This window comes from Oryza glaberrima, chromosome 12, assembly GCF_000147395.1.
Source record: "Oryza glaberrima chromosome 12, OglaRS2, whole genome shotgun sequence".
Classification (NCBI taxonomy): domain Eukaryota; kingdom Viridiplantae; phylum Streptophyta; class Magnoliopsida; order Poales; family Poaceae; genus Oryza; species Oryza glaberrima.
The window spans coordinates 7,887,468-7,913,250 of NC_068337.1; the positions used below are offsets into that span (position 1 = coordinate 7,887,468).

Below are 25,783 nucleotides of genomic sequence, written 5' to 3' on the forward strand. Positions count from 1 at the left end.
TTCGGAGTTCACCACCTACGGAGTGAAGGAAGAACTAACCCTAGTGATCGAGGCTTGGGTAGTCCTCTCCGTGGGCCGGCTCCTGCCTTGCCTACCCCTTGACGAAGGGGGCGTGCGGTGGCTTCGTGGTTGAGCGGTGGAGTTGGGTTCACCTCAACGGGGATTAGGAAACCGACGAGTTTCCAAACCTCGGTGAAAAATTCCTTGTCTCTTGTCTCATTTATTTGTTGCATTTACATTTGTGCAATTACTTTCATAGATACATATTTGAGCTCATATCACCCTATGATTGCATAACTTAACTTAGGTGTGTGATTTACTTTCCTAGAGATATACTTGAGCCACTATCACCCTAGGATTGCTAAACATAACTTACTTGCTTAGTTAGACTTGTCCCTCACCGAGCCTAGCAACTTAGGTTAGTTTTGATTAGGTGTCATTTAGTTTTAAATCTCCTATTCACCCCCCCTCTAATCGACATCTCGATCCTACAAGTGGTATCAGAGCTTGGTCTCTCTTGATTGGGCTTTACCACCTAGAGAGAAGATATCGAACGAGGTGAATCATGTAGGGAAGTCTCCCATGTTTAATGGCACAAATTACTCCACTTAGAAAATTAAAATGTCTACTCACCTTAAGGCTATGAACTTCCATATTTTGAGTATTGTGGATGTAGGCTTTGCTATCACCGACTCACTCTTGACGGAGATTGATCACCGCAACCTCCAACTCAATGCTCAAGCTATGAATGCATTGTTCAACTCTTTAAGCCAAGAGGAGTTCGATAGAGTGAGCAACCTTGAGACGGCATATGAGATTTGGAACAAGTTGGTGGAGATTCATGAGGGCACAAGTGAATATAAGGATGCTAAGCTTCATTTCCTCAAGATCCAATATGAGATATTCTCCATGTTGCCTCATGAGAGTGTAAATGATATGTATGGGAGGCTCAATATCATTATAAATGATCTCAAGGGGCTTGAGGCAACCTACACTGATCTTGAGGTTGCCCAAAAGATGCTTAGGGCTCTACCAGACAAGCATGAGATCCTAGTCACCATACTTATCAACTCCGACATGTCGAGAATGACACCCGCAAGCCTCTTGGGGAAGATCAACACTAATGACATGTACAAGTTGAAGAAGAAGGAGATGGAGGGAGATTGCCCTTCTTGCTAGAACATTGGGAAGAAAAAAGGAGAGAGGAAAGGGCTCTAACTCCAGTAAAAAAGAAATAGGAGACCCAACAAGACTCTCTCCAACTTGAGATGCTTTGAGTGTGGTGGAAAGGGGCACTTTGTTTCCAAGTGTCCTTCAAAGGATGATGATGGAGACAAGTAATCCAAGAAGAAGAGTGGATGCTACAAGCTCATGAAGAAGTTCATGGAGATCCCTTTTTCGCCTCCCGCCTTCAGCAACGCTCCGGGAGATGATGGTCGGCATCCCTTCATCAGCAACCTGCACAAGCCGGTGGACAGCATTTTGCCCCTCCCTCTGTGGCAGGAGAGAAAATGCCGCCCACCTATCTCTTCAGCCCCTCGGCGTGGCAGGAGAGTTGGGGGAATTGCCCCCTGCTCTCCCGAGCCAGTGGCAACAGTGGCTCAGAAGAAAGTGATGCGTTGCTTGGGGTTCTCTGCGAAGGATGAAGGAATTAGTCAAGAAGCTAAGGAAAGTTACTCTAAATTGTTTCACAATCCTCTTTCTTATGCCCATTTAGCGGCTTTGGCTGCCATTTTTGGTTGGAAAACAAATGAGGATCAAGTCCATCCCTCAAGCCTGGTTTGTGTTGCTTGATCTGTTCGTTTTGGTCCAGTGGTCTCCTCTAAAGTTTCTCTATGTCAGATCCTTCTAATATTTTGGTGTGGAATGCACGGGGGATCAATAGTCCGAACATGCACAAATCAGTTCGTGATGTTCTTTCTTCCAATGCAGATATAATTTTGTGACTCTTCCTGCTGTTGGCACTTGTGGGCGTATCTTGCTCACGTGGAAAAGTTCTGTTTGCCAAGTTATTTCCTCCCGTGTGGATTCTTTCTCCCTGTCAGTCCATTTCAATGAACTTGAGGGTCGCAATTGGTTGCTAGCAGGAGTTTATGGCCCTCAGAAGGATGATGAGAAAGTGCTCTTTTTACAAGAATTAAGGGATATTTGTGCTCTCTGTGCTGGGCCTTACCGCTCACTGTGCTGGGCCTTGGCTTGTGGTAGGAGATTTTAACTTGACTAGCATAGATGCCCGTAAGTTGCAACGGAAAAAACTAATATTATGATAATGATCTATCTATTAACTTAGTAAAATAATAGAGAAAGCAACATCCACGTTAGATCTCATGGTCTAGAAATTCTCATACTAATTGGAGTAAAAAAAAAAGAGAACTCATTGTAGACAAGGACTCTTTCATTTTCTTTTATTTTTTAAAAAAGATCATGTTATATATGTGTATTGTCCAATCGGACACCTCTTTCATTTTCTTTTATCTTTTAAAAAAAAACATCACGTTATATATGTGTATTGTCCAATTGGATACCTGCATAAAACAAATCTTTTGCAACGAAAAAATTAACTAAATTGGATAGATTAATCTGTCTATATAGATAATACAATACAAAGTATTCCTATTTTTTAAACTTTTTGTTGAATACAATTTAAGAAAAGAAATAAAATTTGGAATGAATAAAATAAAGAATATTAAAAGATGAGTTTAGAGTACATATAAAATAAAATCTATAAACAACATAAATTATAGATTATAAAATAAATAATATTTGATTAAGAGTAGAATATTCTCCAAAACCAGCTAGAGTGCATATAGTAACACAATTTAGAAAAAGAATTGAAATTTGAAATAAAAAATATTGAAAGAAGAGTTTAGAGTCCATATAGAAATACATTAGAAATAATGAAAAATCATAATTAAAAAAGAATATTGGAAGAAGAATAGAGACCATATAGAATAAAAAATAATTAAAATTATTTACTTTTAGTCTAAATGTAAATTCTATGTCATGACAAATAAATAATTACATTTTTTATTGACTACATTTAGCTAGAAAAAGTGACTGTGTGTTGCAACAGAAAATACTAAATCCAAATCATGTTAACACTAATCCCTAAAATCAAATCTAATTTGACAGGTTACCAAATCAATAGCAGTTGAGTCTAATTTGATAGTCCCATGGGTTTTGATGTTTTTAGTCTTATGGTTCTTTGGTGGTTTGGGGATTAGACTATTCGAGGCTACCTACTTAATAGTTTATGCGACCCCTTTGAATAAGTATATCCGTCTCATCTGATCAGTTCTAATCAACCAAAATTATAGTGTCGCCACATGATTAATCCTATATGTATATGGAACCCATGGATGAACATAAATAATTAATTTGTATTGTCTCAATTAATTACGTAGTTAATTTGTATTGTACATGGAACCCATAGGAACTGCTTGGTTTCTTGGGAACTGCAAGGGAAGACGATTGCTAAACTAGCTCCTAATCTCTTTGTTTTAATCCCTAAAAGGGCAATAAAGCAACGTACTGTGACACAAGCTTTGACAAATAGGAGTTGAGTTGCTGACATCCAGGGGGTTCTCGTCCACGTTCTTGTTGAATATGCTACAGCTATCTTCTACGCTTTGATTCCTTTCTCATCTCTGCAATATACCTCTCCATATTGTTCTTTTCCCAGAGGCGTTTCATGACAAGATTCTCCTTCCTATAATCATCTGAAAGACAAGACAGGTAAAAAAGGGTTACATCATTCTGCAGCTGCAATACAAATTCAAGTATTAACTAGGTTGATGGGCTAGTTGCTCATAGCAACGACAGAAAAACATCAGGCATAGTTACATTTAGAAACACACCCCTATCCCCATGAAAAAAGGACCCACAATGCATTCAAGTATTTAACAGGAACTCCCTAATTCCAGCAGTTAAGCAGTGGACACTCTTCTGGCAACTCATTGAAAACTGAGAATAAATTCAAGGAAAAAGGGAAGAGGCAGGACACAATATCACTACACTGAATGGATACTCCAAGACTTGTATCATTTATGAGCATCGTATTCAACACAGCAACAAAGGTTTTTTTGATACATGTCCAAAACACATACAGAATTATATTCGTTCCAAAAATAAAAACGGAGGGCAAATATGGTGAAGTTATATTAATTTGGCTATGAAAGTGTGAATCTTTGCTTCCATCTCATGGGAGCAAACAGGCCCTATGCATAGCACCTGTGATAAAGATAGAAAGAGGACCAAATTTTTCAATACTGAAACAGGTTGTCTTTGAATTGTACTTATTGAACATGATCAAAAGTTATGCACCCACATATACTCTTGCCATTCACTCCCAGAAGACTTATCTTCATTCCAAAAAAGGCATGTTCAGTGTATAAAAGAAAGTTACACCAATAGGTTTCAAATATCAAAATTCTTTCACGCAATATTGCTTTAATAGCTATTAACAAATATTTCATGAGAAATCAATGGTCAAAGTTCAATCTTGACAACTTCTCAAAATCAATATATGCCTTATAAAAGTGGAGGGAGGGAGTACTTGTTAATTTTTTACAAAAAAAAAAATTACTGTATTGACATGCTTGTAACTTATCACCCTTACATGTCAAATATCCATGACAGTATGTGTGCACCTTGTTTTAGTCCGGCATAATAGACAGCCTTCACATGTTCTGAAGATGTCTCATCTCAAGGCCTCTTCATATGAGTTTTTGGCATTTTAAATAACTTCCTTGCAAGTGGTTTATGAGTTTTTCTAAAGACCAGATGCTTTCTTGCTTGTCATTTGAATGAATGAATACTTAAATAGGGTGTCTAGTTCAAAAGGTTAGGGGAAGCATCTGATCTAACAAAGGTTCTTATGTTTGAAAAGAAAAGCATGAAGAATGAAACAACATACAAACTGGTACAACAAAGATAGAACCAATGGAAGTGGTGATTACCAATATTTTGCCATGTATTAGCAGGTATCTTAAGAGACGTCCGAGTCAAGTAGCATGCATCCTCCCATGCATATGGTAATTTCTTTATCCGGTATCTCCAAAACCAACAAAATTTCCAACTGAGCACCTGCAACAAACAATTTCAACATGCTTCCATTCAATTTTTAACCACATGTATGTAGTCTTAACCAGTGTTGCGGAAAACGGAATGCCATTGACAGAAATATGGACGAGTAGTCAAAATTATAAGGAAACTAGTTGTGCGCCATATACTACTTTAAAAGATGCTGGTGGGGGGTGAGTGGTGAATATGCGACCACCCCCACCACCAACTCCCTATCTTTTGTGAAGGAAAGAAAAAATAGTATGGATCCAAAGGGCCTATTTTTCAGCTGAGGATATGCAGGAATAATGAGAAGAGATATGTAGAAAGTAATAGCAAAAACAGATTGAGATTTTCTGTTTTAAACATACGATGCAACGCATGGGCAACATGCTAGTGAATCATAATGATGCTAGTCTTGTATATATTTTAAATTGTCTATTATATATGTTATTGAAATCATGATATTTAGATTTTTGTCCAATGTCTCAGGGATTTCAGAGGTATTTTAGATTATTTGCATGATGGAGCTGATAAAATTAGCTTAGATAAACTTCAGATCTTAATTACCACAAACATGCCTGAACAAAAGTATACAGCACAAAGAACCATCATAATAATAAGGGTAAAGTCCATGTTTAGCGCTCAAACTTTCAACGAAGTCCATTTTCACCCTAAACTTTTACAAATGGATAAAAACCAACCCGTGATTGTTTTAAATGGTGCATGGTGATTTAGCCCTGTTAAGAACCACATTGCTATTTTTATACTATATTGGTATCTAATTTGGCATTATCTCGCATATTAGACGCTTTTTATCCTTTTTCCTCCTTGCATCTTACTCTCTCATAACTTTTTGTGTGAGAAAATGAGAGGAAAAATGTGTGATATGTGAAGTCATTGCCATATTAGCAGCTAGAATAGGATAACATAGTGTTGTCACATTAGGCATTGTAAAAACCACCATTAAAATTAGTCTCAGGGTGAAACTTGCTGGTCTTAAAAGTTTAGGGTGAAACATAACCAGTTTTGTACTTTATCGTGAAAATTGGACTTTAGTGAAAGTTCGAGGGCTAAAAATGGACTTTATCCTAATAATAATGGTGAAATGGAAACATCCACAAAGGATAAAACATAATTTGAGTCTAGCACAAATATAAAGATTGGCTCTATGTTATTGAAGTAGCTGAAGAGAGTAATATTCTAGAGCACATGAGGTCTCCTCAAGAGAATCGGCCTTTATGGAGCTGATTAGTATGTGATACGGCCAATTAATCGGTCAATACAGCCGATTTAGTATTCACAAACACAAAGAAAGCACTCCAATTCACCAAGTGGGTATGTCTTGGCTACCACATCTGTAGTAGCAGACAATTAATCTCCCGCACCAACTGTTTTCCACTGCGCTGGACATGACATTTTTTTTCTCTCAAAAAAAGCGCTACAGTTCTTTGTATTATAGGTAGAAGAAAAGACCAGCCTCCAAACGAAGCCCCAAGAGGATAAAGGGAAAAGGACATGACAGGGAGAGGAAGAAGAAAGAGCAGAGAGATGAAAAAAACAGATCAAAACAAGTAGAACTACAACTCCATTAGGCTAGGAGAAAGGTTGTCTGGTCCTCCCACATGGCACCGAATCCCTTTCTCCAGACATATCCATTACGCTAGACTTAGCTATAAGTGGATCTTCTAATTACTAGGTGCAAAACATATAATTGGAAGAAGCAAACTAACCTTGCCTATGGAATATGGCAGAAGTATAAACTGAACACCATAGAGTCTCCATACGGAAGGTTTTTCAACCCCCTGGATCTGCAACTCAACTTCGTTACTTAGCACTTCTTCAACTTTCCTACACGGTCAACATAAATTTTTGAGAAACATGTTATTTATATCCAGTCACCCTAAACTGATAAAAGTTTAGACATGTGAAACAAGGATTAGGTCACTATAAGATATCTTTAGTACCATGACAGAGTTGCATCATGAAAATTATCAGGGAAAACCTATTATGTACTTCTAAAACCAAGATATATTTAATTTCTGATAAAAACACAAAGAAACTAAAGGGCATGATGCCAATACAGCAGTATCAAAATTTTGAAATCTCATTTGGAAGTAAACAAGGGTTACAGGTAACAAAAGCAGGCTTCGATTCTCAGATAAGGCAACTTTTCCCCTAAAAATGAAACCAGGCTTGTCTGATGTCATTCATACTTATCCATCTGCTTGTGACCCTTCTTTTTGCTTGAAATTCCTCCTGTTCGCTCAAACTCCAATGCTTTTAACCTATTTTTGTAAGCAGGAGTTTGTTTCACAGTTTCTATGGCCTGCAACAAGAGCATCAACCTTTCAGTGTTTTTACTGCTACTAACAAAAGCATAACTTGTACTCTCCATTTCAGGCCCCCATCGCTTTCTCTATTCAGCATCAGACAATACCAAAATTTAAATTTTAAAACTTAATTTTGAAGTTAATTTTGAAGTTCTTTCATTGAAGTTTATTTTTCAGCGTTGGAGTTTAAGTTGCTAAGAACATGCATATAAAAGTTTTACCTACAAATTGTTATTATTTTGCTAATGCGCCATATGGCATATTTTCTGTATTTGTCCAAACGATGGGGCCCTCATATCATAAGACATTTTGACTTTTTTTTTCTTAGTCAAACTTTTTTAACTTCGATCAAGTTTATAGAAAAACATAGCAACATTTTCAACACAAAATAAATATAGTATTAAAAAATATTTAATGTTAGATTTAATGAAACTAATTAGGTGTTGTAGATGTCGCAACGTTTTTCTATAAACATGGTCAAACTTAAGGAAGCTTGAGTTAGAAAAAAGTCAAAACGTCTTATAATTTTAAACAGAGAGGTAATTTTATGTTAAAGCATGCTTTTAGTTGGTTATCTTTCTGGTGTTCAAATGGACAACATGATGTATAAAGGATCATATGTTTTATGCTGATACTCGACCGGCGAGGGAAAGACAGCCCCCATGGTTTTTCATTAAGAAGAAGGCCCAACCAAACCAGCCAAGAAAGGCCATGAACCCTGGCCCCCCACGCGGACTCGCCCCCTATGGGTTGGTCCTTAACCCATGCTTTGAGGCCCCTGCCCCCTACACGAGGACCCGCCCTCCATATGTCAATTCTTAACACGTGTTTTATGAGGGGCCAACAAGTGACCTTTTCTAACTAGGCCTAAAATTCGCTCCAGTGAGGACTGGGCAGTCAAACCCAGGATCTAGAGGTGCTGCTTAAGCATTGTAACTGCTAATGAACACTGTAAAAGACAATTGCTGATTCCAGTGGTCCAAAAAATACTAATTCTTCAAACCAATATTGTAATATCATAGACAAGAAAAAAGAACATTTTGAAATATCATATATGTTACATAGACAAGATAGTGCATTTTCTAGCAAGAAGTATCAGCTCCTTTCCTTGATATTATCATAGTTTTGGTTCACATACAACTGAATGAGGTCAAGCTAGCAATAAAAATCATGTGATTTCAAAACCTAGGTGAAGCTAATAGAGGATAATTTAGACTGAAAGAATGTATGAACATGAAAGGCTTTAATTACGCAAGCAGTGAGATTGCAAATAGTCTCAGAAAAATAAAGCTGAAACCCTTGAAGAAACAAAGAAGTGTAAAATGGAATGTCTAAGGTCAAACTTGCAAAACAGTAACAAGTGCAGTTCCTGACTAAGAATAGCTGCAATTTTCCTTTGGAAGAAAGAAATATTATGGACAGTGTACAATTGCTGAGAGACCCTTGACTATAAAATTTGCTGTTTTTATTCCGTATACATACCTTACTATACCTTCCGAACTGGTTTAAGTATTGAAATACTGAAATAATTAGAAGAAGGCCAATTAACACAGCACGAGGATCCTGTCACAAATAGTTGGAGCATTTAGCTGAAGCAGTATAGAAAATATAACGCTCATACTCAAACATTTCATTGTTAGAAAAGCTGTACCGTTTTATGGCCATAGTATGCCCTATAGTACTGAGCAGTGTTGTAGAAAACCTGAAAATAAGAAGAAATCAATAAAAACATATAGCGGGCAGAGCATATTTAATCGTAGTGCTCAGGTGTGAATAACAAACATCAGAGTGGCAACTGACTTTAAACTGTAAAATATTAACAAAGAAGGTCTGATATGGCAAATTTGAAATTGCAGACATGAATAAACACTATCCAATATGTTAATGGGCAATAGAAAATAGTTTCAACAATGATCTATGTGGCTCAATTTTCTACCTCATGGTCACATCATGTGCACAACTTGTGTTCTATATAAATCGCTTTTCTCCCATCTAATGAGCCTTCATCACACAATAGATTAATAAGCCTTGGTAGTGTTCTTTTCTTTTGAAGATTAAGATTTTACGTTGATTTTCGTTAGCACGCTTTTCAAACCACTAAACGGTGTGTTTCCTGCGAAAACTTTACGATGAATATTAGATCAGCTTTTCCAAAAATTCCTCAAACTCAATGAGGAAATTTGGAAGCTAATTCAATTTTCCCTTTCAAATTCGTTCAAAGCGAATTTGGAAAAAAAAATCCGTCTTCCCTTCTCCAAAATTCATTCAAATTCTCGTATATCAAAATCCACTAAAGATGCAAAACTCCATATAATTGCACGTTGCAACCGATGATGGATGGAAAAAAATGGATGAAAAAGAAGTCCTTTAAGATTTTTCTATAAGTAGGTGGTGAAGATATTTCTCAAATTTTTTTTTGATTTGGTTTAACTCTAATTGGCCATTATTTACATTTATTTTTTCAACAAAAAATTTGATTATACAATTATGGTATAACTCTAACCGGCCATTATCAATTTTTTCAATTAAAAATTTGATTACAATTATAATCTTACTTTAATCCTATTGTTTAAACACAAACATATATCTCCTGGCTACCGAATGAGTTATAGATCTCGTCTGCAGCCAGCAGTGATTGCGGACTAGGTGCAGTATGTATGAATTTTTCCTTGACAATGCACAAGTTAATTTTTCAAAAAACACAAAAAATAAAAGCACAACATATTAATCGGTCCGTTTCCAAGAATCAATTCATTGCTTGATTGGTGTTGGATTGCATGCATGCCGCCTCACCACTCGCCATCGGATCATGGGTTGTTCATGTATGTGGACATCTAGAATTATTGATTTGGATTGGTTTAGATTCAGTTCGTTTTTTATATGATTGAATACTGGATCGAGCATGTTTGATTCGGTTTCTACTTAGCAGAATTGGGCGTGTTCAAGCGCGGACGGGAGCAAGTTGAACACGGAGAGGACTGATAGTGACCGATTAAAGCTGACAGGGGGCGATGGGCTAAAAACATGGGCAGAAGCAGTTTGCGAGCGAGAGCTGCAGCACGTGCTGCTTGTGCATGTTGCATTTGCGGCGGCCATTAGCCATGCACGCTGCCACATGCTCATATGTAGAGTATATGAAACAGCAAGACTTACATTAAATGTATCATGTATAGACGGTAATTAAAGGGAGCCTAAAGTCAATACAATCTTAAAGATTGTCTAACGCCTTTAACAGTCGGATGTATCTACATATCTCGTTATGTACGGACTTTATGCGTGAACTGACCGAATACATACGTCGACAGATCGATGTAGGAGTGCGGATTGTTTGGACTCAGACTCGGGGAGCGACGTACCAAACCACCGGCAAAAACATCTTCAATTTTTATAAATATATATACTATACAGCACCTTAAGGTGCTATGTATATAATTGCTTCAATTTTTATAAATGATATATGTTGCTTTAAAATATCAAATATATCTATTTGTCAAGTTTGTAATAATTAAAACTTATCAAATATATCATTTAATTTTACTGTTGTAACTACTAAGAGTGAAACTGCGGTAGGAATATCGTCTTACTTCAAACTTACGCATCTCTGAGTTCTTACAAAACTAAAGGTCTAGTTAAGTTCGCATATGCAGCCGTTCGGTATATACAACTTGATTGTTCATATTTAGGAATTATGAAGCCCAAATATCAGAACATTAGAAGTATTAAGAATGGTAGAAGAAGAAACTGTATCAAACATGGTTTATGTAAATGACAAAAAGGAGTTTAACGGTGTTTGAAATGATACATATTTTGCTCATGTAAAAATGTTTTTGAATAAATTTATGGTTAACAGGATAGCATGGTGAAGCCAAACAATTGACTTTTAAATGTTAATGCATTAAGCAAGAGAATGCAGATTTACCTCCTCTGGATGTGCAATAGCATAGTCATATTGCCCCCTAGTTGATTCGTCTTTTAGAATCTGATAGGTCAAAAGGTAGAACAGTAATTCAGCTGCTGCCAAACAACAATTGCAAGGGCCAAATAACTTAATTTCACATGCAAGATTAACATTTTTTGAACAGTTGCAAGGTCAGCAGTACAATGCTTACTATTTACCATTCCATACCAGCTTAAAGAATATTGCACAATGAAATCAGTATTATAATCTGAACTTCGCAATGGTGATAACCTATTTGGCTATTTGTGAATGCTTCAACATTTTGCAAGAGATGCACGGGTCAGGCCAAGTTTTCATGTTAGGCAGACATGCAGGACAGGACACAGTGGCAGTAGCAGGTTCTCTGGTGGCAGGTATTTGATTATAAGATTTCTTAATGATCTATTATTCTATTAGGTTGTTGGCCAAGATTACTAGTGTGCCACCCTATCATGGGATAGGTGCATGATCTAATCAACAATGAACAAACAAGAAGTTTTGCCCCTCTCTCACAAACACAATCAGAGCAGCTATCCTCTTCTTGAGAGATGGAACCTAAGAATCACCCAATCTTTCTCCTGCTGAAAATTCCAGTCTCCGCTGCAAACTCCTATTAGTCATAACCGCTAGTCCTTGTGCAATCTTAATAGTACGATCAGCATAATCTCAACTCTGGTGTCTCGCCATAACATAGAATAAGCAAATATTGAAAAACACAAATTCATATCAGTTGTGGTTACCCAGGTAAATGGTTCATCAATCAAACCTCAAAGTGGAAAAGGAACTATTTAATTTAATTTAAAGAGCCCAATTAAATAAGAAGTATCCATGACAGGAAGTTGAATGAGCTCACAAAACAGATTTATTAGCTAAATTAGTGAAAGAACACCATAGTGTGGCATTTCACAAAGCCATTAAAATCAGATGGACTCACAGCTTAAACTCTACTGCACTCTTTCTTCGCAAAACTTCAGCTAATGCACCGAATTGCTCAATATTAACTGTAAAATTAGCAAATATGTTGGTGCAATTACGAAACTATTGAAAAATAGTAACAAGTATTTGGAATTAAGCATCAGATATTAGGTACCATAGATTGTTCTCAACCACTGCCAGAAAGAAATGCAAACTTTAATTCATGAATAACAAAACGTACAGAACCTCGTAAGCATTGGCAATCTTGACAAACAGCTTCCGTGACTCCGGATCAGGATTCTTATCAGGATGGCTGCACAGCGCAACACACGATTCAGATCGGGGCCGAACTTGGAGAAACCGGAGACAAGGAACCGAGAAAGCCATGAAGGAGGAGCTTACTGTTTGAGAGAGAGCTTGTAGTAGGCTTTCTTGATCTCCGATACGTTCGCGTCCTGCTTGACTCTGCTTGGGCGCATGGACTCATGAGCAGGGGAACGAACCAAGAAACCGAGAAAACGGAGGAAATGGTAGGAGGAAGGGGATGACTATACCCAAGAAGATCATAGCAATCATCCTCGTCGCAGTAGATGGCGTTGGAGACTGGCACGAGGAGGAGGAGGAGGACGAGGAGGAGGAGGCGAGGAGAAGCAGCAGCCGCCATGGAATTGGATCCCTCACTGGCGGATCCAATTTGGGACATGGGGGGGCATGGGGTTTCAGTTGAACCCCCAAACTTTGGGGGAACAAACAAATCTGTTATTTGTATTAAGGTTAAGTCTCTAACATTAAGAGAGAGCTTCTTCCAGATCCAAGAGAAGCTAGGGTTAACGAACGGAAAGCAAATGCCAGGCAAAAGTAGGGAGAGAATGAATGAGAACGAGGATGTGATGTGGATGCTCACCAGGATCCCCTCCCCTGCTCTGCTTTCCTCGCCAGATGGAGATCGGCGCCCCTCCCCTCCCCTGTTCAGCCGCGACCGCGAGATGGCGGAGGAGGAGAGAGCGTTGAAGAGAGGGAGAAGCTGACAATGACATATGGGACCCACGTGGGCCCCACTATTTTTTAATTAATTTATGTGTGACACCGACATGTGGGTTCCACGGGGTTTATTATTTTTCCGGATCGAATTGCCACGTAAGTGCCACATCACTACCACATCAGATGAAAACCAAGTCAAATTAGCCACGTAGGCGTCACGTCAGCTAAAACCATCATCAAAACCGCCGAGGGACCTTATCTGCACTGGTTTTGACAGTTGAGGGATCCATTGTATCTGGTTTTCTGGTTAAAGGACGAAAATCGGATTTGCTGACAAGTTAAGGGACCTCAGATGAACTTATTCATTTTCTTTTATGCCAGGGAAGGGGAAGATACCGAGTACTCCTCAACATTTTTCGTAGAGAAAAGTCCATTGTACACCCTCGCTCTTATGCTTGTCCAAAATACACCCCCGAACTACGAAATCGGATATAATACACCCTTCAAGTGTCACTACCGGACACTTAACCCCCTCGGGCTATTTTTACTGTAGTTTTTGACACGTCGGATGCCACGTCAGCCACAAGCTCTCTTTCTCTCCCTGCCTTGTTCGTGCTTCTCTCCCTCACAACCAAACGAGCAAGCACGCGGGGGTGGCGGTGGTGTTGGTGGCTACGGTGGCTGAGGTTCTTGCCACCGGCACAGGTGGTGGTGTGCAAAACCAATGCAGCTGAAAGGAGGTTTCCCTACTTGTATAGGGAACAAGAAGGTATGTGCATTGGAGAAATTTCTATTTTTAGGGTTAGAGGTGATTCCATTCAATCTTTGATAGATCCAGTGGAATTGGTTGTAGGGTTTGTTAGATGGATGCAGTACAGAAGCTTGTAGTCAGATCTTATTTCAATGGTGAGTTTCTTTTTTATGGCAAGACCACATGTTATGTCAATGGATCTAAGGCATTGTCTTACATTGACCGCAAGAAGTTTTCCCTTAATGAGATTCAGGGCGTCCCTTGGAGCGTGCGGCCGGAGCGCCCATACAGGGCCCCCAATTTTCAGGGGCCCCCTAGGCCCAAAACTTCAACACTAGATATACAATGCAATAAGTAATTTGGTAGCCCAACTAGTCCACAAAATCTGTTGTTTTTCATGTTGTTTCGATTTCGATTGCGTCTTTGTCGGTTCGCACATTCACGCCACTTCACAATCTTGAATCACCTTCCACTGCGGACCTCGCCAATCGCCAATCGCAACGAATGAGAGGAGTAAACGATGCCTCACCTCTCTCCCCTTGCTCTCGTGCGGTCGTGCCACCTGACGTCATTGCTGCGGCGTCGCCTGACGCCTATGGGCTGCCGCACCCCTGACCTAATTCTTCCTAATAATTTCTAATCCGATAATCCCTAATTTTGGATTATCATTTTAGACTATTCTAGATTGCTATGAAATATTACGAAGTATGAATTATTGTTATATTATATCATCAATTAAGTTTTTATCCATGACTTTGCACAGGGCCCTCAAATTTGACGAGACGGCCCTGCTGAAGACCGCCGTCGTGACCTCGTCGCCGTTCCCGTCGATCTGGACCAAGCATCCGTTGGTCGCCTCCGTTCTAACCACCAACGTCCTCGTCCACAAGTCGGGCCACTTCGTCGCCGCCACTTCCCGCGGCATCCACGTCTACATGTTCTCCGTCAGCTTCGGCCCGGCCCTCGCGTGCTTCCGCCTCGACCCCGTCGAGTACACGCTCAGTGCCATCCCGCTTGGGGGATACGTCGGCTTCCCCAATGACGATCCGGACTCCGGCTTCTCACTCGACGACCCGGACCTTCTGCGCAACCACACCGTCCCCGACCGCCTCCTCGTCGTATCCGCCGGCGTCGCCGCCAACCTCCTCTTCGCCTTCCTCATCATCTACGCCAGGTGCTCACCGTCGGCATCCCCGTCCAGACGTGGCTCCCTGCCGTCCTCGTCCTCGAGGTCATTCCTGGCTCCGCCGCCGCCGGCCGGCCACGTCGCCGAACCGCCGGCTCCTGGAGGGAGGAGAGGGAGAAGGGGAGAGAGGAGGAAGAAGATGAGAGGAGTAAATGACAACTGGGGCCCACGTGGGCCCCACCATTTTTTAATTTGTTCTTTTGGTGTAGCTAACATGTGGGGTCACTTTTTTTATTAATTTCTAAATCAAATTGCCACGTCACACTACTAAAAAAAGCTCATAGAGATCGGCACTATAGGTGCCGGAATAGTTAAAACCGGCACCTATAATGCTTTTCCCTCCCCCGTAGGCTAAAAACATATAAAACCAACACCTTTAATCAATTATAGGTGTCGGTTTTAAAGAAAAACCGCCACCTATAGTATAGGTGCCGGTTTTTTATACAAAACCGACACCTATAATTTATTATATGTGTCGTTTTTAATTATAGGTGCCGGTTTAATAAATTATAATTATAGGTGTCGGTTATAGGTGCCGGTTTTATATAGAAACCGGCACCTATATGGAGCCGAGCCGAGCCAGGCGAGCCGGCCTTATCCTTCCGCCTTATCCATCCATCTGCCCATCCTTATCCAAGTCGCTCCCGTCTCTCTCTCGCTCTTGCTCTCTCGCCTCCCTCTATCCCTCTCTCTCTCTCAGCGGCAGCCCGGCGGTGCTGGCGGCGGTGCGCCCTCTCCTCCGGATACGGCTAGAGGGGTGGCAGAGGTCGAAGGGCGGCGGCGGCTGAAGGGGAGGCGGCAGTCGAAGGGCAGCGGCGGCACCCTCCTCTCCGCCGGATCTGGCGGGAGGGGAGGCGGCAGGAGACGGTGCATGGGAGGAGCTGGCGGTCGACGGGCGGTGGCGGCATCCTCCCTCCGCCGGATCTGGTAGGAGGGGAGGGGAGGCGGTGGGCGACGGGTTGCAGAGGTGGCCGACGGGCGGCGCCGGCACCCTCCCCTCCGCCGGATCTGGAGGGAGGGGAGGCGGCAGGCGGTAGGCGGCGCCCTCCGGCAAGCGGCGGCACAAGTGTGGAGGCGGCGGGCGGTTGCTAGTTTTCTGTGATGTCATATTGTAGAATTTTTGTTCATGTTTTTGTGGATTTGTTGATGGATTTGTTGTTGAATATGTTCATTTTGTGATGTCAATTTATTTGTTGATGGATGATTTTGGGGTTTGGGGAATATGATTTTGGAATGGGCGCATGCGCGGCGTCAGCGCTTGGTGAGTTCGGCTCGGATTCGAGCCGGCTCTCTTTTTTTTTTTGGTTAGAGCAATGTTAAAGGTGCTGGTTCTATTTTTCCTAATAGGTGTCGGTTGCTAGTATTAGTGCCGACCAATTGGTGCCGGATTTTTTCATCCGGCACCTATTGCCCTTTAGGAACCAGTACCTTTGGCCATTTTTTAGTAGTGTCAATGCCACATCTATTCCACGTTAGATGAAGACCGGGTCAATTTAGCCACGTAAGCTAAAACCGCCGTCCAAACCGCCATGGGACCTATATTGCACTGATTTTGACAGTTGAGGGACCCGTTATATCTGATTCTCTAGTTGAAGGATGAAAATCGGATCCCTTAACAAGTTAAGGGACCTTGGGTGAACTTATTCCAAACGAAAATGCTTCTGAAACCTGATGGGCTGTTGTTAGATGATACATGTTGAAGCGTGTTATCTTTGTGGACGTCTTTTTCCCAAAGCCTACAAACGCATAACAAATTTATAGATGCAAAACATCAATAGTTGATCAATTTTGTAACTGAAGTTGCACAAACTGAAAAAGCATCCATAGAATTGCAAAAAAAAAAGGAAAAAGAAAAAAAAAGAAATATGAGCTTAGGCCACCCATGTGTACGTATGTGTTCCCTGAATATTTGATCCATATTCTTTCACTACATGAACAAAAGAATGTTGAATCTCTGTGTCTTCCATGGTAATTGTGACAAAAGAAATTGTTAAAAAGGTAGATTCCTGGGGATGTTTCCCCAGAGCCATCTGAAACAGAATTAATCCTTTCAAAGAGAGTGAGGGCTAGTAATACATAAGAAGTATGTTGAGTACGAATAAGAATTACCTTGAAGGCCAGCATGAAAAAAACACACTCAATAAGTAATTTGGGCCGGTTTGCTGAATTTAAATGTGTGGATTTGTAGTCTTCTGAGACATCATATCAAACCCACCTTAGCAAAGGATTATTCTTAATTACATGACCAAGGTGTGGCACAATTGGTTTTGACATGGAATAGTCTTACCACTGGGCCTCCCTAGTGATGTTTTAACACCATATCGGGCTGGTTACAATCTCTGAGCAAGTACATCACGCCGAAACAAGTCGGACAATATCAACCATAGGGGCTATACAATTACTATGGTTGATATAGAATAGTGTTCCAAGATTGTTCTCGGAAGAGAAAAACAAGTTGCCTAGAAAGTTGTTATAGGAGATTAATCGGAGGAACCGGCCTTGTATTGAATTTATAGTTTTATGTTGGGGTACCTGGCGACCTTGGGTATATATAGTTGTTTATTTTTTCTATATGTAATCTCTTAACATATTTATTTTCTCTTCTCAATATATAAACCAGCTGAACTCCTGCCGTTCGGATTACAAATAAGAAAAAGAAAAAGAGAATTAAGGTTTTGACTGCCGACAAGGAATATCGATCTTTTGGTCAGCACGAACTAATAACAGTATGAGACCATCAACCACTACCTTCATGTATCTTGTTACTACAAGCAATGGAGGCTTTCTTCTGAAGCATGCATGCTGACTCAGACGAGAAAAAGGTACAGCATGCAAAGTTATGCAAGTAACTATAGTCCACATGGGAAATAACAAAATAATTGTTGAGCGAGGTTTCTCACAAGTTGATCGAGTTGATTTTTTTCTCACGAAGTGAGCACATAACTCAGGTAGATTTTTTTACGGTGGAATCAACCCAACTAAATTTAAATCCAGACTGAATTTAAAGGAAAAAAAATCCTATTTTAGTGAATCGCACGTATTGATATTACTAGTATAGAAAAAGTTAATGGGTTTCATAACTAATAGATTGAGCAGCAGCTCGTAGACCACTTGAAAAAATATTTATTATTTGAACGGCGCTCGTATTATGGCTAATAATGCTTTCAGTGATAGACAACGTACCAATCGACAGTGAGGAGTCCGTGGTGATTCATCAATCTCAAGACGATATACCTGCTTAATCTTTCGAAGATCCTAGGGTAGAGTGTATATGTGTGTTTATAGGGTGAGTGCGTACGTGTTATGAGCGTCTGAGTTTACACGGTGTCTCTTAAAGAAAAGTTAATTTCTTTGTCAGAACTAGTTGTGCTGCTTACATTTCTCAGCGACTTCATTGCCAATTGCACAGACATTACTCTAGGACTTCACCTGCCAATTTCACACAGAGCTCGCTTGGCATCTCCATAAATGTATTTTAGATTTCTTTTGGATATATAATTCAATGCAAATGAATATTATCTCGTAAGGAACGTTACTAAATACTCCTATATAATCTAGTCATAAATATATGACAACATCTGGTATATTTATAATCTAGTCATAAATATATGACAACATATGAAACCTCCAAGATTTTGACTATCAATGAATTTTACTTCTTCAGGTCCCAAAATTAAGTATTTTGATTTTTTTTTTCTTGAGTCAAAACTATCCTAAATTTGAGTGAGTTAATAGAGAGGAGTATTAATATTTATTATCACATCAAACAAGTAAACTAGGAAAATATGTTGCGTAACATATGTAATGATATGCCCATTTAATATCGTATGTAAATATTATTTTTTCTATAAAATTGATCAAGTTTAAGTTTTTTTGAGGAGGGTATTATTTTACCCGGCCTCTACATCTAATCGGATATATGCGGCCCTTTTAAATTAGGAACTTAGCCTATTAAACAGGAAACTTAGCCCTTAAATAATCAAATCTGAAATTCGCTCCTATGGTGAACTCATGACTTTGGGGTGCTAATCAAATTTAAGATAGCTTGACTTAGGATAAAATAAAAAAAATACTTATGTTTTGGGATGAATGAAGTAGACTACTTTGAACATATAAATGGTGTATGTGGACCTGTGTAATGAAATACGTTCATAAGCTCATAAAGTTATTACATTTATAAACTTATTATAGTAAAAGTTATGATCAAAATCAAAGGCCATATATAAAAATATCAAACAGTGCATATTTTTAAAGAGAGGGAATATGAAATAAGTAGTAAAAATCAGATTGACTTTTCTTTACGATGAAAATCAGTTTGACTTCTGTTTGCTTGGGCAAGTAGATTGCTTGCCGTATTCTTAATTATATTTTGACATATAATTTCTCTTTCCACAGTCAATGATTTGTGATGAACGAAATAACACATTATGTAGACACCCCCTTTTTCCATTTTAACATGCGACAATCACATGGAGAAATGTGTTGAAGTTTGAAGCCCGTACACTGTACACCAAAGAAGAAATTCATTCCGTAAAGGATAAGGTCTGTGTGTAGTACCTTCAAACTTCTAACTTCTCCATCACATCAAATATTTGGAGACATGCATGGAGCATTAAATGTGGATGAAAAAAATCAATTGCACAGTTTGCATGTAAATTGCGAGACAAATCTTTTAGCGTTATTGCGCCATGATTTGACAATGTGGTGCTACAGTAAATATTTGCTAATGATGGATTAATTAAGCTTAATAAATTGTCTCGCAGTTTACAGGCGGAATCTGTAATTTGTTTTGTTATTAGTCTACATTTAATACTTCAAATATGTGTCCGTATACATCAAATTTTTTATTTTGCCAAAACAACTAAACACGGCCAAGGATTAGGTTGACCAGCACTGGTGGAGAAAGGGGCTTTACTCTCGGTTGGGAGCCCCCCTATAGTCCCGATTAAACAACCGGGAATAGCACGGGTGAAATAGGCAAAATATCCTATGCACACATGCCCTCACGTGTACACACGTGCACACCAACTAAAAAATGTCACCAAAAAATCTAGAAAAAATCATACACATACTTTCAATTGTATTACACCTAGGATTAAAATCTTAACGTCAAATTCATTATATTTTAGCCGTAACAAAAAAAACAAAAAATCTGACAGTTTTAAGGTTGCAATTTTGTCAGAATTTTATCTTTTTTGTTATTCTCTATGTAGAATGAATTTGAAGATACGACTTTGCACGTAGATGTAATACTATTGAAATTACATGTATGAATTTTTCTAGAATTTTTTGTGATAATTTTTAGTTGGTGTACACTGTGTGTACACGCGAGGGCCTGTATGCATAAGATACGCTCCCGGGTGAAATAACCGGGACTAAATATCCATCTTTAGCCCCGGTTGGTAATACCAACCGGGACTAAAGATGGTGGGAGCAGTCCGGTTGATTTTTTTTTTGCTCAAATCGATCTGCTTCCAAAATATCACTAATCATATCCCCAAATCATTCACAAATCAAAGTAGCATCACAGATCTGGAAGAAATGCATCACAGATTAGAAAGAAATGCATCACAGATTACAAATACATCACATCACAAAATCTCAAACAAAAAATACATCACAATCCTAAAAGAAATACATCACAACTCAAATACATCACAGATCAGATCCAATATCACATACATCACAGATCAAATCCAATGAATCACAAATTCAAAAAAAAATCACAAATTAAAAAAAATCCGGCAGCAGATGGGAGGGCGCCGCCGGCCTCCTGGTCTCCATCCTCTCGGCCTCCGCGCCAGCTCGGCCTCCGCCGCGCCCACCCGGCTGCCGCCGCGCCAGCCCGGCCTCCGCCCCGCCCGCTCGACTGCCACCGCGCCAGCCCAGCCTCCGCCCCGCGCCAGCTCGGCCTCCGCCGTGCCCGCCCTCCTGCCCGCCGTAACAGCCCGACAGCCGCGCCGCCCGCTCGGCCTCCGCCGCGCACGCCCTCCTGCCCGCCACGCCCGCCCTCCCGCCCGCCCGGCAGCCGTGCCCACCCGCCCGGGCGCCGCCGCTCCCGCTCGGCCGCAGCTACAGATGGGAGGAAGGAACAGAGGGGAAGGGGAGAGGAAGGGATGGAGGAGTTAATGAGAGGGGAGGAGATCGAGAGGTCTGCACGCGGATATTATCGAGATGGCAGCGGGTCGGGTTACTCTTTACTCCCGGTTGGTATAAACAACTGGGACTAAAAGATCTATTTTTAGTCTCGGTTGTTTATACCAACCGGTAGTAAAAATAATTGGGATCTGTTTTAAACCTGACAACTTCTTGAACCGGGACTAAAAATGATCTTTAGTCCCGGTTGGTGTTACCAACCGGGACTAAAGATCAAAAAGTGCCCTTCAACTTTTAAATCGGGACTAAAGATGCTTTTTAGTCCCGGTTTTTATTAGAACTGGGACTATTGTGGAATTTGACCGACCGACCAAAGATAGTTTCTCCACCAGTGCAGAGACGTGATGACAACCATATGAGCTGTATTTCAGCCTCTATATTGGGCATCTTCAATGTATCTTACCGAAGTCAGTATTAGTGTGGGCCATAGTATCTGGGTAGTAGTAGTTGTTCACAGCATCCACAATGTTTATGTAGGGGATGGAAAGTAAGGTGGGGTCCACTTTGGAAAAAAACACAAGTTTGCTAGAGACATTGGCATGATGTGTCAGAAGGTAACATTGTTTATTTGCTTATACTAGTAGCACTACTATCCGGTATTAATTCTTCACCACCTCCACAGTGGTTATTATCCGATAATAAGGTAATATTTAATGCTTACTAGCTGCTATTTTGCTATATTGTGGATGCCAAGAATAGCTGTAGGATATTTGCCCAAATCGATCCATTAATTTTGTTCTCTGTCAAACTCTTGAAAAGTACATAGGTCAAACAGTACTCACACATATACAACATTTGGTAATTGGAGGTGCGCATATGCTAGCTGAAGTAAACACTAACGAATTAACATCAATCTTATTTATGTTAATATGCTTCCGGTAAAATTTCAGCTAAGCGTGTGATTAAATTCTAAGGACTTAACTCACACGTTAATCTTGATTTAGACATGAACTTTACTTTTTTTTCAAATTGAGAATGATATATGCTACTATAGAATAAAATGACCTTTGCTAAGAATGCATGACTTTGCAGTTGTAACATCCGATAAATATAATGACAGCTGAGCACACCGAAGAAAAGGTTGATGGCTGACTGCCCCAGGAAGATGTGCTTTCTCTCTTTCACAAATTCAAATGTGTTGGGTTCCAAAGAAAAAAATTGCGTTTTCACTAATATTATTTTCACTTATGGAAGTCCTAATTTTAAATAATTAATTAATGGTTTAAGAGTTCGATGTTTGACACCACGTGTTTTAGGATATGTTATTCTTTTAAGACCAGATAATTACTCCCTCCGTCCCAAAATAAGTGTAGTTTTACACTGTTTATTCCGACGTTTGGCCGTTCGTCTTATTTAAAAATTTTTATGATTAATATTTTTACTGTCATTAGATGATAAAATATGAATAGTACTCTATTTTTTTCAATTTTTTCATAAATTTATTAAATAAGACGGATGCTTAAATGTTGGACACGGATATCTACTGCTGCAATTATTTTGGGATGGAGGTAGTAATCTCTTTTACGAATTCAATGATTGTCTCGAAGATGGTTTTCATGATTAGGCTCCAATCTATCACATCTGGATAACTCTTGCGATCGTAGGTGCAGTTCATACGAGAAAGTTATGACATTCGTAGTTCAACCTTTTCTCAGAAGCCCGGAATAAGTTATACAAAACTTGTCTTTCTTTACTTCTGGTTCCACTTGAACAGCATGTGACAAAGGTGACCACTTTGCATACATCATGATGGCCCTTCTTTTACAATAATGTGAGAATGACTACCAATGCATAATATATGCATGCACTCCCACTATGGATAAAAACGGATCGGAAATCATCTCTATAGTTTCCGTTTCTATCTTTTTAATCCGAATCAGAAATCCTGGATAAAAATGGAATCGAATATTGTTGAAACAAAAAATGTAGCGAATAAGAACGACCGACATGGATACGGTTACGTAAATTTATCTAAATACAAAACCCCCTCAAACTAAGGTTAAAACTTTATCATGTCCAATTACTATCTCTAGTCTCAGTAGTCAACGGTATATCAGAAAACACAATCAATAGGATGCTACTTAATTCACTTGAATTGGTCTAGGCTATTATTATGGTATCACTACTATAATACTGATTTTCACGTGCGGTTAAAAAAAATGATTTTTGCGTGTGGGTAGCGGCCCGCACGCACCCAAAGGTCTAGGAAAATCGCGATTTTCACGTGCGGGTGGCGCACCCGCACGCGAAAATCACCCACACCCGCACGCGAAAATCCAATTTTCGCGTGCGAGCGCTTATGTCGCCCGCACGAGAAAAACAAAAAACCGAAAAAAAAATAAAATTCCAAAAAAATAAAAACCCTAGAATCGGAGCCGCCGCCGCCGCTCCCGGCCGCTGCCTCCTCCTCGTCGGCGGCGGCCTCCCGCCGGCCGGATCCGAGCCGCCCGCCGGCTGGATCCGCGCTCCCCTCCGGCCGCACAGACGCCGACACCCCTCCCCTCCGCCGGATGCATCGAACTCCCAATCACCCAAATCAATCGACAATTCAATCGAAGAACACTTCAATCAAAATCGAAGACAACATCAATGAACACAGAGGCAACATCAGCCGGCCGCCCCTCTTCCGCACCTCCGACCGCCGCCGCACTGCCACCATTGCCACCATCACCGCCGCCGCCCCTCCGTTGGATCTGGCAGAGGGAGCAGAGGGGGAGGTCGCGACTACGTCAGATCCGGCGCGGCCACCTGGGCGCCTCCCTCCGGCCGCGTAGAGCTGAGGCTACTGCGCGACGCCGCCGACCACTGCCGCGCCGCCACCGTTGCCACCATCACCGCCGCCGCCCCACCGCTGGATCTGGTAGAGGGAGCAGAGGGGGAGGTCGCGGCCGCGTCAGATCCAGCGCGGCCACCTGGGCGCCTTCCTTCGGCCACGTGGAGCTGAGGCCGCCGAGCAACGCCGCCGACCCGCCGCCTCCCCGCCGCCGACCCGCCCCCGTTGCCCGCCGAGGAGAAAGGCCGGGGAGGGCGGTGCCTCCTCATCAGCCCGCCGCCCCCGCGCGCTCGTGGTGAAGAGAAAGAAAAGAGGGTGAGAGGAACTGAGGAAGAGAGAAATGAGATAGAAATAGAGAGAGGAACGGAAGAGATAAGGAGAGGGGAGAAATCGAGGAGGGGGATGGGAGGGCGCGCGGCTTTTCGTGTGTGGGCCACTTAACACGCCCGCACGCGAAAATAAGGCTATTTTCGTGTGCGGGTGTGTTAAGTGGTCTGCATAGGAAAATTGATTTTCCTGTGCAGGTAACTGTCTGATGCCGGTCGCCTGATTATCCTGTGCGGTTGCTCTTTTGGCCCGCCTAGAATCAAAAGTGCCTCGCGTCCAGGAAAATGTTTGGTGTAGTAGTGTATATGGACTATGGTACGGGCCTTTGTAACTCTAGAAATTTCGAGAAATTGTATAGAATGTTTTTGACCAATTCCGAGTTCCGACGAAAAATGCCCTTATCACATTCATTTCCGTTTCCGACATAAAAATTAAAATTCATTTCCATTTCTAAAAAATTCCAAAAAAATCCGAGCAACAATTTCCATTTCCGAAAACAAGTCCAAACTCCATAAAGTTTTCGTATCGTTTTCATCTCTATATCCAACGTTATATAGGTGTGAATATATCCTATGAAGATAATCTACACCAAGTAACAAATGTCACAAAATTTTAGAAAAAATAGACACATACTTTCAATAGAGTATTACACTGGCCCATGTGTGAAATTTTATCTTCAAATTTGTTATATTTTAGCCGTGACAAAAAGGAAGATAAAATTCTGACAGATTTCTGCTCTTAAAATTGTTAATTTTTTCAACTTTTAGGCTAAAATATAATAAATTTGAATATGAGACTTTGCTATATATATGTAATACTATTAAGAGTATATGTTAGAACTTTTCATGACATTTGCTAGTTGACGCGCATGGGAATCTTATGTGCATAGGATATGTTCCATGTCGTATTTCTTGTTTTACCCAAATTGTATCACATTAAGATCTATTGTGTTTGGTTCTTTGCCTCCCAAACGTAACTTAACCATACGAAAATAATGGTGTTGCTGAAAATTTTATGGCTTATTTTGTTTGTAGCCAAATCTTTTACTGCCTATTTTTTGGTTTGGTTGATTTTAGTTAGTCCACGATGAAATACTCTTTAGTAGGAAACTAAACAGTAGCCTAGCTAGCAATTCTTACTTAAAAAAATTGGTACTTTTAGGTTATAAAACTTCCTAGTATTATCAACATTCATATGTATATTAATGAATCTTAACACATATATATGTCTAGACTTATTAACATATGTATGAATGTAAGCAATACTAGAAAGTTTTATAACCTGAAACGGAGAAAGCAACAATCTAAACATCTGCAATAGTCAATTCTACCATTGCCGAAAATTGGCAAGGCGCTACAAAAAC

The 25,783-nt window shown here is 40.4% G+C and overlaps 2 protein-coding genes across 2 annotated transcripts; one reads left to right on the forward strand and one right to left on the reverse strand.

The window, feature by feature from the left end:
- Window positions 1–3,360: 3,360 nt before the first annotated feature.
- LOC127757292 (dnaJ protein ERDJ7) lies at window positions 3,361–13,261 on the reverse strand. Its single transcript, XM_052282793.1, has 11 exons — window positions 13,151–13,261; window positions 12,801–13,002; window positions 12,649–12,711; window positions 12,493–12,559; window positions 11,314–11,373; window positions 9,046–9,096; window positions 8,877–8,957; window positions 7,278–7,390; window positions 6,795–6,912; window positions 4,959–5,085; window positions 3,361–3,719 (listed from the first exon to the last, which is right to left on the reverse strand). The coding sequence occupies exons 2-11, from the start codon at window positions 12,947–12,949 to the stop codon at window positions 3,616–3,618; spliced, it is 933 nt and encodes a 310-aa protein (XP_052138753.1). The 5' UTR covers window positions 12,950–13,002; window positions 13,151–13,261; the 3' UTR covers window positions 3,361–3,615.
- Window positions 13,262–14,727: 1,466 nt separating this feature from the next.
- LOC127756246 (membrane metalloprotease ARASP, chloroplastic-like) lies at window positions 14,728–24,094 on the forward strand. The gene is made up of 2 exons (XM_052281638.1): window positions 14,728–15,152; window positions 23,920–24,094. Exons 1-2 carry the CDS (start codon window positions 14,728–14,730, stop codon window positions 24,092–24,094), a joined length of 600 nt encoding a protein of 199 aa, XP_052137598.1.
- Window positions 24,095–25,783: the final 1,689 nt, after the last annotated feature.

Bases quoted from the DNA above. Each gene is read 5' to 3' on its own strand.
- LOC127757292 (XM_052282793.1), bottom strand. From the start codon at position 12,949: ATGTCCCAAATTGGATCCGCCAGTGAGGGATCCAATTCCATGGCGGCT. The intron at 9,097-11,313 runs GTAAATCTGCAT...TCTTATTTTCAG, and splicing joins CTATTGCACATCCAGAGGAG to GTTTTCTACAACACTGCTCA. The intron at 8,958-9,045 runs GTACAGCTTTTC...TATTTGTGACAG, and splicing joins CATACTATGGCCATAAAACG to GATCCTCGTGCTGTGTTAAT.
- LOC127756246 (XM_052281638.1), top strand. From the start codon at position 14,728: ATGACTTTGCACAGGGCCCTCAAATTTGACGAGACGGCCCTGCTGAAG. The intron at 15,153-23,919 runs GTGCTCACCGTC...CAATGAACACAG, and splicing joins TTCCTCATCATCTACGCCAG to AGGCAACATCAGCCGGCCGC.